The sequence below is a fragment of the Stegostoma tigrinum genome, chromosome 21 (assembly GCF_030684315.1).
Source record: "Stegostoma tigrinum isolate sSteTig4 chromosome 21, sSteTig4.hap1, whole genome shotgun sequence".
Taxonomy (NCBI): Eukaryota; Metazoa; Chordata; class Chondrichthyes; order Orectolobiformes; family Stegostomatidae; genus Stegostoma; species Stegostoma tigrinum.
In genome coordinates, this window is record NC_081374.1 from 42275204 (window position 1) to 42293352 (window position 18149).

Below are 18149 nucleotides of genomic sequence, written 5' to 3' on the forward strand. Positions count from 1 at the left end.
GCAACCAAATGTTTGTAGGGATATGGCAGGTTGAACTAATTTAGTTTGGGATTGTGGTCAGCACGGACTGGCTGGACTGAAGGGTCTGTTTCTGTGCTGTATGACTCGTATGCATACAGTATGAGAGAGTTGGCTTTCTTTCAGACAGCAGCATGGAAAGGCGGTATCCAGAAAACTGATATTTGCTGCTTAAAAGGAATCCAAACAGTTTTCATGCCAGAAATACCGGTAAAAAAGGTCCATCACTCACTCCCTGAAGCTGCTGCACCTACTGAGCCCACCTACAAAGACAATTTGCTTTCAGATATCCTCATCAAACTCAAACCTTCACCGCAGACAACCAGCACCTCATCTGTAAGCCTCTGGTCTGCCATGACATCCTAAAGGAATGTTGAACTGAATTTTATTGTTAAAGATATCTTATCCTTCCTTTTCATCTAATCCTCGTAACTCAAAGTAATAAAGTTACTCAAGTAACTGACAGCGGCGTTTTCTAGTTAAAAAATCTTTATCTTGTTTAAAAGATTTGCAGCTAGTTATTTTAAACTGAATAACTTGAAGTTATCCACACTCTACACAAACAAATTCACAGACCACATGAGGTAACATCTTTCATACGGTTGTGACGCAAGTCTCATATAAATGAATAAAAAGAAAGTTGCTGGAAAAGCTCAGCAGGTCTGGCAGCATCTGTGGAGGAGAAAACAGAGTTAACGTTTCGGGTCCGGTGACCCTTCCTCAGAGCGGAACGGAGTTCTGAGGAAGAGTCACCAGACCCGAAACGTTAACTCTGTTTTCTCCTCCACAGATGCTGCCAGACCTGCTGAGCTTTTCCAACAACTTTCTTTTTGTTCCTGATTTACAGGATCCACAGTTCTTTTGGTTTTCATATAATGAATAGTTTATATTACACTAAGCTACAAAGGAGTTGATATATTTCCAGAAGGTAGAGTGAGGATAAATCAGGAAAAGCAATATGCAAGGGCAAGGAAAGATTCTAGGGTCATACAGCATGGAAACATATCATTCGACAGAACCAAAACTCACTTATCTCAGTCCAAGTGGACAAGGAGAACCACGACTTCGACTGGGAGAGTATTGGTTCTGTCTTTTTGTAGCTAGTTGGCATTCATCTCAATCCACATGGACAAGGAGAACCACGACTTTGACAGGGACAACAGCAAGATCCTGGGACAGGCTAGGCAGAGACAAGTATGAGAATTCCTGGAAGTAGGGCAGCCTGTGAAGCAGGCTATTAAACATGTTGAACTCGACCCCATATACATTCCATTATGGAGGAAACCCGGAAGTGAGGCAATCCATTGCAACGGACCCCAGAGTTTAAAAACCCGGCGGGAAAACACACTGACACTTCCTCGGAGGCTGCACGGAGAATGTTACCAAGCACGGTAACGAAATATCTGCGGAACAGCAAACCAGCTCGGCGAGCCGGCCAACCTAAACCAGTCCTATTTGCCTACATTTGGCCCATACCCCTTTAAACCCTAATCATGTACCTGTCCAAAGGTCTTTTAAAATATTGTGACTGTACCTGCATCTACCACTTCTTTTGGCAGTTCATTCCAAATACAAACCATCCTGTGTGAAAAAGCGGCCACTCAGGTCCCTTTTAAATCTTTCCCCTCTCACCTTGGAATAATTCCATCTTTTCCCCAGGGAAAAGACCTTTCTTATTCACATGATCTGTGCCCCTCATGACTTTATAAACCTCTGTAATGTTATTAAAAGTAGCTTCCTTGAAGTTACATGGGTGCAGAGGAGGTTTACCAGGATGTTGCCTGGTATGGAGGGAAGGTCTTACGAGGAAAGGCTGAGGAACTTGAGGCTGTTTTCATTAGAGAGAAGTTGAGAGGTGACTTAATTGAAACATATAAAATAATCAGAGGGTTAGATAGGGTGGATAGGGAGGGCCTTTTTCCTAGGATGGTGACGACGAGCACGAGGGGGCATAGCTTTAAATTGAGGGGTGAAAGATATATAGGACAGATGTCAGAGGTGGTTTCTTTACTCAGAGAGTAGTAAGGGAATGGAACGCTTTGCCTGCAACGGTAGTAGATTCACCAACTTTAGGTACATTTAAATCGTCATTGGATAAGCATATGGACGTACATGGAATAGTGTAGGTTAGATGGGCTTCAGATCGGTATAACAGGTCGGCACAACATCGAGGGCTGAAGGGCCTGTACTGTACTCTAATGTTCTATGTACATGAGAACCCCAATGATTCATTTGCCTATTTAGTCAGTGTTTTATAATCACTGACTTGCTATGGGATGCTGTCTGCATGGTTATGTTGCTGACATATCAGTTACACACTGGCAACATTTTGTCACAAGCATCCAGTCTGGTTTGCAGAATTCCCATCCAAATTTGCCATTAAAAGGCCTGAAAAAGCCATCTTCACGCGAGTTAAAAGAAAGAGAGAAACAAGGTTGAATTTTAGAGCTTTATCATATTCTTGGAAGCTGCACATGAATTTATTACAGCACATTTAAAAGAAAAATCAGTAAAATGCAGCTGTTACAAACAGATCAGAGAGAGTTAGAGACAAAAGAACTGCAAATGCTGAAATCCAAGATAGACAAGCAGGAGGCTGGAAGAACACAGCATGCCAGGCAGCATCTGGAGGAAAATAGCAGTCAACGTTTTGGGTATTACCCTTCCCCAGGACTCAAGGAAGGTAATACCCGAAACGTTGACTGATCCTTTTCTCCAGATGCTGCCTGGCTAGCTGTGTTCTTCCAGCTTCCTGTTTTGTCTAGCTCAGGAAGAGCTAATGGAATGGTTTCTTTTCTTTCACCCTTTCTGAGATTAATAAGCATTTACTAAAGACTAGGCCCCAGCATATAATGCAAATCAGTCTTCAATTTCAGGCTGCTGTAGAGCATACAGGAACTTCTGGAGTTATTACTGATTCATTAGTGTCATAGCATTAGTTCTAGGCTTTCTGGTCAGTTCAGTGATACCATGACTTCTAAGCAACTATAGAGGTGGTGCTGGTGGGGGAGGAATCTTTTACAAAGAGCTGTTTAGTGTTCAATCACACAAATTGCAATTAACAGCCAACAATTCAATTTAAACCAAGGACATTGCTCTTTCTCCCCCTGCTCGGAGTTCTGTCTGGTAGTGTAGAGGAGTTAGTTAGACATCAAGCTTGCTTACAGCCATCCCAGCCTTTCTATTTTGATGACCACCTGCTTTGTTGGCCGAAAGGGATCCTCTGTGATGCATGCCATTAGGGCAGGGAATAACATTTCTCTCAAAGTGGTCAATAGCCAGGCCTGGGTCTACTTGAGGAAGATGCTAAGCCCCCAAAATGGCAAGTGCTATGTTTCCCAGAACCAACGTCCATCTCCCTGACAATACGTCGAAACAACTCAAAATAGTTGAGTGTTAAAAGCATACTCATCGTCTGTCACTACATTAGAACTGTTATGCTCATATGAGGCTGCACAAAAGTGTCTGATGAATGAGGGCCACGTCAATTACCTGACAGTTGGGTTGGGGACAAGACAGAAAACGACCAGAGTCACGCAGCACAGAAAAAGACCTTTCAGGCCAATTCATCTGTGCCGACCAAACATCCCAATTTGACTTCATCCCATTTGTCAGAATATCCTTCTAAATCCTTCCTATTAATGTACCCATCTGGATGCCTATTAAATGTTGTAATTGTACCCACCTCCACCACTTCCTCTGGCAGCTCATTCCATACACTCACCACCCTCTGCATGAAAATGTTAGGTAATATCTGTGGAACCAACCACAGCTTTAATAATGCTTCAGCATGTGGCCTTATTTGTTTATGGTCCAAGACCCTTTGGGAAGACAACAATACATTAAAGGGGATATATTGGATGGATTGTTCCAGAGTGGTATATGCTTTGAACTACACACAAAGCTGTACAATACTTTCATCAGCACTTACTCCGTGTGTGCAATGTCCAGGTCTCAGCTGTTTCACCTAAAACCACATGGTCCCAATAGATTCTGTTTTATGGTCGCTTCCCGAAAGTCTACCCAAGACTATAAGCTGCAGTTCTCAATTCTACCCAGGAAGGCCACGCACAGAAGTGTGCAGCTTTTCAAACTTACTGATCAGCTTCTAGTTATTGAGCAATCATTTTTCCAAGTCCCAATTCAAAAGGAGCAAAGTCCATTCAGGAGTTCTGCTAACATTTACAACAAGTGCTTCTTTCATCATCCGTAATATTATACATGGAATACAAAATGCATACACATTAGAGCAAATAACAATTCTTCAAGGCATTGCTTCAAGCAACCCAACAGTGCAGAATCCATCACCTGATCCAATATAAAGTTCATCAGCTTCAACATTATCTAACAATAAAACTCCCACCATAGCGGCTCCATCCATTAACAAATTATAATTAAACAAACATTCATAGGCTTGACTTATGAACAGACAATTCCAATGAATTCTCATTTGTTGACAAACTCAAGAGCAGACTGCATCTTGATCCAGTTGATGGTTATTCTTTTGTGGGCTTAGAGTGTCTAAACATTTAACATAACTGGCAGGGATGTGTAGTGCATTCAGTAGCCAAAGCCTCGGATTAGTTGATAATCTCCAGGAATTAAAGATTAAATTCCTGGACCCTACTGCAAGCAATTTGGGAATAGAACCACAGAAACACTGAATTTATTCTCATGCTTAAAGGTATGTATTAGTTAAATAATATTGGCGATTAAGGCTAGTTCACTGGCCAATCTTCCAATGAGGTACAGATTAGGCTTTTTTTCCTTCTTTTCCAGCATGTGAATATCACAAGTAGATCCAGCTTCCCTAATTGCCAATGAATTAAGTGGCTTACTATGATCACTTTGGCCATTAAGGTTCAACCACATTGCTGTAGATGTGGGATCACATGCACAGCAGAGCGGATAAGGACAGCAGATTTCCCTCCTCAAAGAACATCAATTAACCAGGTGGCTTTTAAACAATGATCTAAGATAGTTGCTGTGATCACCATGATTGAGATGAACTTTATAGTTCAGATTTATGAACTGATTTTTAATTTCATCAGTTACTATTATGCGATTTGAACACATATTCCCAGATAATTTGTTTGGGCCTCCAGATTACTAGTCCAGTGACATCACCTCCACACCATTCTACTGACTGTGGGCAGGCCATGCAGTGTGAGAATGAAGGCATGGAGCTGGAAAAGGTCAGCTAGAGATAGGAAATCATGTGTTAAAATCTCCAAGAATACATCAAACTAAAAATCAGAAGCCCTGGAAGTGTAGTGTGTCCATTAGATAATCAACAGACATAGTGTAAAGCATTGTCTGTCGATCACTGAGAGCTAGCTCTGAGACATGAAGGTCAAAGGCTTAAAAATCTCATGTTGCTCATTAGTGTATGAAAATAGTGACATAAATGTACTGTATAGAATTGCCCTAAACTGGTCTGAGAAACTGTACTATTTCCTCAACTCTCAAATTCAGAAGGAGCTGTGTTTAGATGAGACTGCTGCCCTGATCAGCATCCAAAACAAAACCCATTGAAAACATGCACTACAAATGTCTGAATAACTCAATCACAATCCAGGACAAACACAAGATCATTGGCACAACTTTAAATTGTACGTCAAATAGATCGCCTTGACTTCTTTTTAGAGTCAAAATGTTCATTGTTCATAAGCATCTCAACTACATTGCCTCTTAACTATCCAGTCCACAATGGACACGCTGACTCTGTTAAGGCTACCTAGCTGGCCCTGCCCAGATAATCTATGATATGGAGGTGTCGGTGTTGGACTGGGGTGGACAAAGTCAGAATCCACACAACACCAGGTTATAGTCCAAAAGGTTTAATTGAAATCACAAGCTTTTAGAGCGCTGCTCCTTTGGCAGGTGAAGTGAAGAAAGCTTCACAGGCACAGAATTTATAGACACAGATCAAAAGGTCATCCAAATGGTGCAAGTGGAATGTTGACAGGTTGAATAAGTCTCTGCAAGTGGTCAAAAATGTAGGAACATCCTTTCTTCACTTCACCTGATGAAGGAGCAGGGCTTCAAAAGCATGGTGATTTGAAATAAACCTGTTGGACTATAACCCGGTGTCGTGTGGCTTCCGACCAGATAATCTATGATCAGTACCAATGCTGTGCTTCAGTGTTAAATGGTCAGTTGCTGTGTTGCAACTACTATCAATTTCAACATGCTAAGCCACATTTGGGACACTGCACGCAGTTTTGGTCGTCCTGTTTTCACAAGAATAAACTGGTTCTCAGAGCAAACTCAGGAAATATGACTTGTTTAAAAACAGAAGTGACAGATGAAGAAGTTATACCAATGAACAATATTTAGATTGCTTAACATCCCGGGTAGTGTGAATCAAGTGAATGTAAACTGTTCATCCAATTAAAAGGTAATTATATAAATACAGAACTAGCAAGATTAAATCAAGACTTGGGGCCGACAATATTTCCTTCTCACCCAAACTCTTAGATCTGAAATACTTCTAAACAAAAGGAACTCTCTCAACGCATTTAAAATGATGTATAAACATTGGTTTAAGGTTTTTAAAGGAAAAATTAAAACTTCAAAATTAATTACAACTGAATTAAAAAGTAAATAATGCCCAGTTTTAGTGACTGTGTTTTGGGAGGTATAATGGTTAAGAGAGTAATATTGGAGTGAATTGCAGTCAATTTCAATCATTTTTTTCAGGTCAGCCATTTCAAGTTTATTCTTTTTGAATAAAACTTGTAGCTATTCACTGACCTCTGGAGATTAAAAACTGTGGGGTGAGGCTCCAAAATAATGACAAAATTATACATGGTCCACTGGAGACAGGAGGATCAATAGTCTTCATATCCTTACATGCACAAACCCATTTTGAAAAAGGAGTTAAACTCCAGGGTGGCTGTGCAGAATGGGATGGGGACCCGGAAAATTGCTCTTGTGAGAGAAGAGCACTAATAGAGAAGACCTTTGCCTGCAGGAAAACAAATTCTTAAAAACAGAATTACGTGTTTCTCTCATCCCCCACCTCTGGTATTAATGCCGTCTCCTAAGCCTCCTGACAATTAGCTCAAGATCTGGAAGTCCAGTTCTGCTTGAAGGTTTCACAGAGCCAGCATTATTTTAGCTGAAATGCCGCAGTCAGTGAAACCACCTTTTCTTTCCCAATTATTCTCAGGATGTAGGTATACACTGGAAAGGTGGGGGTGGACCTTCCTGCTGTTCTCTTCAAGAACAGAGAGTACAACCGAGTGTTTCACCAGGTTACTCTAGAGGAATGTAAAGGCCTCAACCACGATGCTGAGACACTGGAGTCACATTCAGACAAGATAAGCAAAAATGGCAGATTTCCTTCCCTAAACAACGTTAGTCAATCAGTCGAGTTTTTTTTTGGTGACAGTTCAACAACTGAGTGGGCACTTCTCCTGTTTAAAATGTAAACTTCTCAAACTGCCATGGGGACTACTAGGCAATTTCTTCAGTTCCTGACTTAGGTCCATTTCATGGAGAAAAGGGTTGTTGAGGGTGCAGGAGTAGTAGGGAGGGATAGATTTCCATCATAGCCACGGACCTTCCTGCTCTAAAATGGGCCTCATGAAAACCCGATCTCAAGCAGATTGGAAATTTACACCACGCATTGTCTTCGCACTCGAGGAACCATTAACTGGACAACATGGAATAAAAATGAGTGAGGATGCATGACGAAACAATTAAAAGTTGTCACAAATCCTAGGCTCTGTTCCCCCATGGACCTGTACAGCCATCTGGAATGTATTTGACAGTATGAAGTCATGGTTAACATGCAAGGATTGGCATCACAAAATATCATTCTGAACTGCATTTGCTATAGATTGTGCAATGGGTGGTCTGATTACTCCCACCAGCTCTGTGTCAAACTTGTCTGAAATATGCTTGTGGAATGCGGTCAGTGGCCTAGTCGCTCCTGCAGAGACTGGATGGCGTTACTCATTTGGTCCTCTGTCCCTTGCAACATTTTCACCTCAATGGTATGAAAGACATACAGGATGCCAGCAAGTAGAGCCACAGCAAAGGCCACCATGCCCAGAATGTAGAAAGACACCTTGGGAAATGAGTTCTCTGGCGTGGTAGTGACTAGTGGTATGATCGCCATGACAACCTCGAGGAGCAGGAGGATAAACCCCAGAATGGCCATCCTGCCAGAGGAGTAGCGCACTTTCTCTGCCCCGTGAATACCGATCTTTAGTTCCGCCCGAGCCTCGTTTAGAATGTCCACAAGTTGTGGGTCTGTCTCTGCAACAAAATCAGAGGGTTAGTCTGTTGTCAACAGGGTGCCCGAGGTCTGCAGAGAAGAAAAGAGCAAGAACCATGGAATTAAAGAACAGTTACTGCACAGACTGAAGCCGTTTAGCTTACTGCAATTGTGCTAGCTCTCCAAAGGAGCAATTTACTTAGAGCTACGAACGAACACACACCCCCAACCCCCCAACATCTACCTGTTGTTCTCCACGTTCTTGCCTTCCAGATAACAATCCAAATCCCTCTTGAACTGTCTCAGTTGAATCTGCCTCCTCCACACTCAGGTAGCACAATCCTGATATCAACCACTCCGTGTGAAAACATTTCTCCACAAATTGACATTGTTTCTTTTGCCGCTTACCTTAAATCTGTGCCTTCCTTTTCTTGATCCTGGCGTGAAATGGAACATCTTTTCCATTATCGACTTCATTCAAACCTCTCATGATTTTAAATTTCTCCACCAGAACTCCCCTTAAATTTTTCTTCAAGGAAATCATTCCCAACTTCTCCAATCTAGCTTCACGGCTGAAATTCCTCATCTGAGGCCATTCTCGTAAATCTTTTCTGTACCCTCCCTAATGCATTCACACCTCTCCTGAAACATGGCATCAAAGACTAGATGCAATATTCCAGACGGGATTGCAGCAGTGTTTTACACAAGTGTATCTAACCTCTTTGTTTCTATGTATCATGCCCCAATGATTAAACCTACGCTGGTAGCATAAATGAATTAGGGGCACACACCCTGACAGTGTTCCCTGAAATTTTTTTCTTCCTCAGTATCTCTTCCATCTGCCACTTGTTCCATGAGTTCCGCTAATCTGTGTCATTTTGAAGTTTCAATTCTACTCTCAGTTCATAACATTTACAAATTTTGTACAGTCGGCCAATTTTGAAGTTATGCCTCGGACTCCTCTCTTGATAAAAACTAAAAGCACTGCGGGGATGTTGTAAATCAGGAACTAAAGCAGAGGACCCAAAACATTTACAGTTTTTTTTTCCTTCACAGCTGCTGCCAGACCTGCTGAGCTTTTCCAGCAACTCTATTTTTATACCTCTCTCCACGTCAGCAGTACATATGAGGGTGAGTGAAGGTCCCAGCAACAAACCGTGGGGATCTCCATGATAGAACTTCCTCTAGTACATCACAAAAAAAAACGCACTCACTTCTTCACTTGAATTCTCGTTTAGAAAAACACCAACCATCCATCTGGCACCACCTTCAGCAACGAAACCCTTCACAATCATTGCACAGAAGCAGCAATGTCCAAAGTGCACTGCAGCAACTCATTAAGGAGTGACCTCCCACCTAGACCGATGGGGGCAACAGAAGCATGGGAACATCACCACAAGCAAGGTCCCCTCCAAGCCACATGCCATCCTGTTTTGGAAAATCAATGCCATATTTCACCATTGCCAAGTCAAAATCCAGAAACATCACTGTAGGTGTTTATCCAAGTCCCCCGGATTATAACAGTACGAGAAAGTAGCTCTCCACCACTTTTTCCAGGGTAATTAGGAACAGAGAATAAATTCTGGCCTAATGAGCAGCACCCGGATCTCTCAAATTTTTAAAAACTGTACAGTCCATACAATTTCCCTCAAACACTAAACAAAATCTTCTCCAACTTCTACAGTGAAAGCAATATTCTGGTTCACATGCCAACAATCTCAATCCAAATGGAACTGCAATATGATTTTATTTTAATGAAATTTCACATACAAACTGATGTAATCCTGCTAGAAATTACGGAATTATTTAAATGTTTGAACAGTTGGATCACCAAGTCTCACAACTGTGAAACGAGGTCTGAGCTCATTCTGCCTGTGGTAATTCTCTGAAAGAATTATGCTTTACCCTTTTAATTATTTATTCATTCCCTCTTTCAATGCTGTTCCAGGGTCTGCTTCTTTCTTTGTGGTCTAAACACCCCTCTCTCAAAAAAAACCACGTTTCTCTTAATCTCATTACTTTTGTAGGCAATTTCCTCCTTTTAAATGTCATTTTTTCAAAAAAAGAGTTTTCGATCCTAGAGTTCCTCCTCCTGTTTTATTGGATTGTCATTAGAGCTTTGGGTGTTCACATTGTCAATTAATTGTTCATGCTAGTGAACAGATTGGTTACTTATGCTCAGTCCAGGAACTGCACCTGCTTTGTCCCCAAGACTGTATATATTATGATAAAGATACAAACAGGTAGCAAGAGAAAACCATTTGCCCTGTCAAGCCTCTTCTGCTGATTAATAAAACTGTGGCTGATCTGATTGTAACTTCGACTGCACATTTCAACCCCCCCCCCGTTTAGATTTTCCTCTATTCCTTACAAAAAAAACTATGCATTTGAGCATGAAAATAAAAATCTTTTTCTACCACATTTTCAGGAAGAGAGAGTTCCAAAAACTCTCAAACCTCTGAGAAAAAAAACCACCTCCAATCTGTTTTAGATTCCGTTTTAATAATGAACCCCCACTTCTAGATCGTCCCACGAGAGAAAACATCCTTTCCACAGGCACCATGTCTCGGCCTCTCAAAACCTTGCATGCTTCCATCAAATTGCCTCTCATTCTTTTAAACTCCCTCCCCATTCCAGTTATTAGCCATTAAAATAAAACCAGAACCTGCCAGAGAAAAATCAGCACATGCAATAGCATGCGTGGACAGAAAAAGAGCTAAGGTTTTGAGGTTACAAATACATCCTGGCTTTTATGCTGTTTGAACAGCGGGGAAGGGTTAGTTAAAACAAAAACAAAGGTTAAAGATCAAAGGTATAATAAATCAAAAGGCAATGGCTGTAGTAATTGGTCCAGAATAAGCAGTGATGATGGATAAAGGAGCAGTTCTGGCTGAAAGCAAACTCAAAAAGTTGAGCCCTTAAGGCTGTAAAGTGCCGTTCCTCCAGCTTGCACTGGACTTTGCCAGAACATTGCAGCAGGCTTAGGACAGACCTCAGTCCTACATCAAGAACTTCAGATCAAATTTTTTAGACACATGTTGTTAAAGCTTAAATTAGTGCCTTGTTTGCACAAGTTTACTCTTAGCAGACCTGAGATATTTTCTGCTAACACTTCTCATTAACATCTACTCCTCATATCATTCGTCTAGTACCATTGCCACTTACTTTGCACTTTGCTCAGGGCACATTCACCATCTGCTTCGCTTGCTCTTCCTCCTTCTTTGCCAACGTCATAAAATCCATCACTTTGCAGTCCCCTTGAATTCCAAAGAGGGGCCATTTTCAACTCAAAATATCAGGTGTTTCTCTCATTCCACAGATGCTGCCAGACCTGCTGGGTTTCTCCAGCACTTCTTGTTTTTACCTCAGATCACCAGATCTGTGGTATTTCCTTCTGTATTAGTGTCCTAAACCTTCTCTAAATTGCTTCCATTACATGTGCAAACTTCCTTAAATAAAACTACCCAGTGGCATTTCTACGTGTTTTCAATCCTTTTTTCTATCTCTAAGGCATCTTCTAATTCCGCTGTATCTTGCACAAAATATTCTTCCCATCTCTCTAGAGGTCACTCTTGTGCTCTGATGTGATAATTCAGCCTTTAGTGCCATCCATGAACTTTGAACCTACTTGAACGGAGAAGAGCCTGCTCTTGCATACTGGTTCACACCAGGGGAAACTGTCCCTTTCTCATCCCAAAGGTAATGCAGGTAACTTGAGTGCTTAGCCTGCTGCCCTGGTTCTGGCTCAGCACAGACTAAACATTGAAATTGGGAGTTTTCAGGGTCAATAGGACTTAGTGATTCAATGGAGCTGACAAGAGAGCAAATCAAAAATACCAGAGTTAACAAAAATTGTAAAACTCGTGTTTAAATGCACTTTAGCTTTTGCAGCTAAGTTTCTGTGCTTCAATTTGGACCAAAACGCATTTCTGCTGTTGAGTAAGCACATAAAGAAGAACACAATGTTACAGCACAGACTGACCAGCTGGCTGACTAGTCAGTGCCACAGTTCAGCTCCATTGGAGCCTCTTCTCATTATCAACACATCCCTCTATTCATTCCTTTCTTAATAATGCATCCATCTTCCTTTCAATGTATCTAGGCTAATCACCTCAACTACTCATTGCACCAATAAATTTCACACTGTAACCACTGTCTAAAAACAAGCTCCTTCTGAATTCCTACCAGGATTTATCTTTTTTGAAGCCATTTACTAATCAACCTGCTCAGACATGTCATTGCACACCTCTGAAGCAGGTGGGTCTTGAACTTTGGCCTCTAACCCGTGCCTCCTGGTTCAGGGGTAGGACTGTGTCACAAAATCCACCTTCCTTCTAGGATTTATCAGAAACCATTTTATATTTATGGTCCCTCATCTTGGACTAGGAGACCTCACAAAACTAGAGTCAATAGGAATTGGGGAAAAAGTCAGGACAGGTTGAAAACATACTTAGCAGAAAGGAACAAATATAGAAATTGCTGGAAAAGCTCAGCAGGTCTGGCAGCATCCGTGAATTTAAATTCGGAGTTAATGTTTCGGGTCCAGCGATGCTTCCTCAGAAGGGTCACCAGACCCAAAACGTTAACTCTGATTTTTTTCTTCACAGATGCTGCCAAACATGTTGAGCTTTCCCAGCAACTTCTGTTTTTGTTCCTGATTTACTGCATCCACAGTTCTTTCGGTTTTTATTTAGCAGGAAGGAAGAGTGCTGTGGTTTTCAGTGGTCGATCATCTCAGCTGCAGGACATCTCTGCAAGATTTCTCAGGGCAGGGTCCTAGACCCAACCACCTTCAGCTGCTTTATCAATGGCCTTTCCTCCATCATAAGGTCAGGAGTGGAGACATTCACTGATGATTGCACAATGTTCAGCAACATTCGCAACTCCTCAGATACTGAAGCAGTCGATGTTCAAACATCCTTGTTTGGGCTGACAAATGGCAAGTAACACTCATGCCACACTAGTGCCAGGGAGTAAACACCACCAAGACAGAATCTAACGTTTACTTCTTGAGCTCTCGATGACATACCCATTGCTGAATCCACACTATCAATATCCTGAGGGGGTACTTACTACTGACCAGAAAATGAACTGGGCTAACCATATGGGTACTAGGGCTACAAGAGCAGGTCAGAGCCTAAGAATCTTGCAGCAAATAACTCATCTCCTGACTCCTCAGAGCCTGTCCACAAGTTATGAATGGAACACTTGCTTGGATGAATGCAGGTCCAACAACATTCAAGAAGCTCGACACCAACCAGGACAAAGCATCCCACTTGATTGGCACCACATCCATTAATGCCCACTCCCTCCACCAATGTAAAAAAGTAAAGTTGCCATTGTGCCAGAGGACCACAGGGTTGGTTAACCTTGGGTCACCACACAAGGTGGAGGAGGTGGGACTGCCATGGAAACATCCCTACACTGACCCAACTGAACCCCTACAGCCTGGCTTCCATCATATCTTCTCTATTCTAGAAAGAAAAAGAGCCCCACACTGTCAAATTTCAATTCAAAGTCATTCAGATCCAAACCACAATTTATAAGTGCAATGAAGTTGGACCCACAGGAAACAAGAATGTGACTTACTTTCCACGTGCCTCAGGTCACTGACAACATTCTCATCTTTCTGGACACTCAGTGTGGCGCACACAGCCTCGTGGTCCGAGTATGGCATGTTTCTCCCAGCTGGCGTACCATTTGTGGTCATCAGGTGCTCACAATTCACAGAGAAACCTCTCGATCCCTAGAATTTCCCAAACATATCAATGAATTGTTCCTCTGTCTCCTGTTTCCAAACTCATCCCTCCACTTTTGAGTCTCACACAACATTCAGTCCCTCACCTTGTAGAGCACGTAATCAATGCGGATTCCTGAGGGGAATGATTGAGTGTCACCAACTGAGGCAAAGCAATTCTGGGACAGCAACGTACATCCACCTTCACAGCCCTGTGGGGAAACACAAAAAAGCTCTAATAGAGAATCTTTAATTAATCACTAACCATACTGATTAAACCCCATTCTTCACTCTGTATTTGATATCAGCAGCACTCTTAAAAATAGGATAAGGAACTGTAAAACATTTCCTCCTTCCATTAAATATTTCCACTTCAGCAGCAAATCTCCGGTGAAAGGTAAGGAGCTTCAAAATGGCTCAGTACTTTATGGGTGGAATAAATAAATAAATATGCTTGGACATCCCATTCATTCACTTGAAAATTCTGCCAGAACGACAAATGTAAGGACGGTGTACAAGAGGAAACCATCAAGATTGACTGTGATACCTCCTGCGATCAAACAGATTGCTGACATCCACGCTTTCACAGAATCCCTACAATGAGGTAAGAGGCCATTCAGCCCATCGAGTCTGCACCAACGGTCCGAGGAATATCCCACCCAGACCTGGCCCCCACACTTATTCCCGTAACCCCACACTTGCCATGGGTCATCCACCCAGCCTGCACATCCCTGGACACCACAGGACAGTTTACCATGGCCAATTTACCTAACCTGCACATTTCTGGGCCGTGCGGGGAAGCCTAGGCAGCCACAGGGAGAATGTGCAAACTCCGCAGACAGTCACCTGAGGGTGCAAGTAAACCTGGGCTCCTGGCACTGTGCGGCAGCAGTGCTAACCACTGAGCCACCATACTGCCCTTTGGACTTGAGGGTTCAATGAACTCCTGGAAAGCACCTTGTACTCACGGGATTATACATCTTCTACAGACGAGCAAACATTTTAGGGGAAGACGGGGGACAAACTGTGGACATCATATATGTAGCTATAAGTAAATTGGCTTGTATGAAGTATTGAACCTGACCACAAGGAAGGGGCTGTCACCATCAACCAAGATATTTAGCCTCTAACGTGGAAGCACTTAAACTTTTGTATATGTTGCTAACTTTATCAAACTGCTTGGGTTGAATTCCTGCACCAGCTGAAGTCACCATAAAAGTTTCAAGACGTGTTGACCCTCAGGTTAAACCACCAACAGGGACCTCTCTCTGCTGACAGAGAAGCCCTAAGGTCCTCTGGGACTACAGCGACTTTACTACAGCTTCAAAAAAATAAAAAAATGGACAGTTAACCAGCACTCATGTATGGCGTTTCAGGAACTAGCTAAAATGTACAGGAGTGAAGTGGAGTGTTTGTATTATGAGGTCCCAATTAATTGACATGTACTGCCAGACTTGCCGAGTGCGAGTAGAACGGACAAGTTACCATTCTGGGTGGAAACCTTCATCAAACCCAATTGATCAGACGCAAGGATTCTGCTCAAAAGCTTCAACTTCTGCATTGTTTCTATAGAAGCTAATCAGACCTGCTGCACATTTCCAGTGCTCTGCTGAATTTGTTCCAACATCTGCAGAGATACTAATTTCAAATGTATTACAATACATTGTGCTGTGGGTAGGGAATGTGTTAATTTAACAGCATGCCTTTTCTATGCTGAGACACTGTCGCACAGCTGGTAGTGAATGAATGGAACTTTCATCAACAAAGCATTAGTCCCCATTAACCAGCATTAATATTCGGCATAAACATTGTGATGAGTGGTTACCAGTGAGTTGCTGGCAGAGATTTAACTTTAGACTTCATTTGAGGAGCTTGCCCTCGTTGAACAGAACATCTTTGAAAGCTGACTGAACTACTAAAACACAATGGCTAGGCCTTCAACAGATATTAAAATTCATAGAAAGTTCACAGCATCCAACTAGTAAAGATAGCAGACAAAGGGGGTGGCCGTGGGTACCCACATGGGCCGCAAAGCCTGCCTTTTTGTAGGATACGTGGAACAATCCCTCTTCCAAAGCTACACTGGCTCTATCCCCCGCCTCTTCCTCCGTTACATCAATGACTGCATTGGCGCCGCCTCATGCTCCCATGAGGAGCTTGACCAGTTCACTAGCACCTTCCACCCCAACCTTAAGTTCACCTGGACCATCTCTGATATCTCTCTCCCATTCCTGGACCCCTCTATTTCCATCTCTGGCAACCACCTGGAAACCAATATCCATTTCAAACTGACAGACTCCCACAGATACCTGGAATATACCTCCTCTCACCCACCTTCCCGCAAAAAAGTCCATCTCCTATTCCCAATTCCTTCGCTTCCGCTGCATCTGCTCCCGAGAGGAGACATTCCACTCCCAGACATCCCAGATGTCCTCGTTTTTCAAGGACGGCAACTTCCCCTCCACAGTGGTCAAAAACACCCTCGACCGTGTATCTCGTATTTCCCGCAACTCATCCCTTACACCCTCTGCTCGCAATTTTAACCAAAACAGAATCGCCCTTGTCCTCATGTACACCCCACCATCCTCCAGATCCAACATATCATCCTCCGACACTTCCACCATCTGTAATCCGACCCCACCACCAAAGACATTTTTCCCTCCCCACCCTTATCTGCTTTTCAGAGGGACCACTCTCTCCGTGACTCCCTTGTCCGCTCCACACTCCCCTCCAGCCCCACCACATCCGGCACTTTCCCGTGTAACCACAGGAAGTGCTACGCCTGCCCCTACACCTCCCCCCTCAGCCCCAGCCCAGGTACTAAGAAGGCCTTCCACATCAAACAGATGTTCACCTGCACATCTGCTAATGTGGTATACTGTATCCACTGTTCCCATTGCGGCCACCTCAACATCGAGGAATCCAAGCGGAGGCCTGGGGACCACTTTGTGGAATACGTACACTTGGTTCGCACCAAACAACTGCACCTCCCAGTCGCAAACCATTTCAACTCCCCCTCTCATTTCTCAGACGACATGTCCATCCTGGGCCTCCTGCTGTGCCAAAACGATGCCACCCGAAGGTTGCTGGAACCGCAACTCATTCTACTTGCGAACCCTGCAGCCCAATAGTATCAATGTGGACTTCACAAGTTTCAAAATCTCCCCTCCCCTGACTGCATCCCAAAACCAGCCCAGCTCGTACCCGCCTCTGTAACCTGTCCTCCCACCTATCCACTCCTCCCACCTCAAGCCACACACCCATCTCATGCCTACTAGCCTCATCCCAGCCCACCTTGACCTGTCTGTCCTCCCTGGACTGACCTATTCTCCCCCCCACTCCCCCACCCCCTAACTCCCCACCTACACTTACCTTTACTGGCTCCAACCCCGCCTCCTTGACCTGTCTGTCTCCTCTCCACTTATCTTTTCCTTTATCCATCTATCTGCCCCCCCACCTTTCTCCTCATTTATTTCAGAATCCCCTTCCCTCCCCCATTTCTGGAGAAGGGTCTAGGCCTGAAACGTAGACCTTCCTGCTCGTCTGATGCTGTTTGGCCTGTTGTGTTCATCCAGCTCTATACCTTGTTATCTCAGATTCCCCAGCATCGGCAGTTCCTACTATCTCTGCAAAGCTCAATGTTCTGTTATCCTCTCTACTCTGCCTGAACCCCTCCCTGCCTTTCAGTTCCTACTATCTCTGTAACAATTTTAACTCCCCGTCTCTTGTTAGCTTTTGCTCATGTTGTTTACAGATTGCAGGCTGCTGTAGCATCCACAGCAACATCTGACACAAATTAATTTGTGCTTGCATTATTTCCAGACTTGACTTTTCCAACACATTCCTGGATGGTCTCCCATATTCTAACCTCTACAAACCAGAGGTCATCCAAAACGTTGCTGTGACTCGCACTAAGCTCTGCTGTCCTATCACTGCTAAGCTTGCTGATCTACACTGCCTTCTGTCTTAAAGTCCTCCAATGCCTTGCCTTTAACATTCTCACCCTTCTTTCCAAATCCTTCCAACCATTGCCCCATCCTATCTCTAATCTCCTCCATTCCCACAACCCTTCCAGACATCAGTGGTTGGAGGTGGTGCTCCTCTATTTCTTGTTCCTTGACCATCTGATTTTAATTGCTCCACAATTGATGGCTGCATCTTCAATTG

The 18149-nt window shown here is 43.2% G+C and overlaps 1 protein-coding gene across 2 annotated transcripts in view; it reads right to left on the bottom strand.

Annotated features, from left to right (window-relative positions):
- Positions 1-2453: 2453 nt before the first annotated feature.
- The window catches only part of LOC125462810 (sphingomyelin phosphodiesterase 2), a 65106-nt gene continuing 49410 nt past the window's right edge, over positions 2454-18149 (bottom strand). For both annotated transcript variants that reach the window (XM_048553215.2, XM_048553214.2), the window contains 3 exons: positions 14090-14194; positions 13835-13991; positions 2454-8286 (listed from right to left, as the gene is read on the bottom strand). In XM_048553215.2, the coding sequence (XP_048409172.1) occupies positions 7940-8286; positions 13835-13991; positions 14090-14194 (609 nt within the window). In that variant the 3' untranslated portion in view covers positions 2454-7939. The remainder of the gene's footprint in view (positions 8287-13834; positions 13992-14089; positions 14195-18149) is intronic.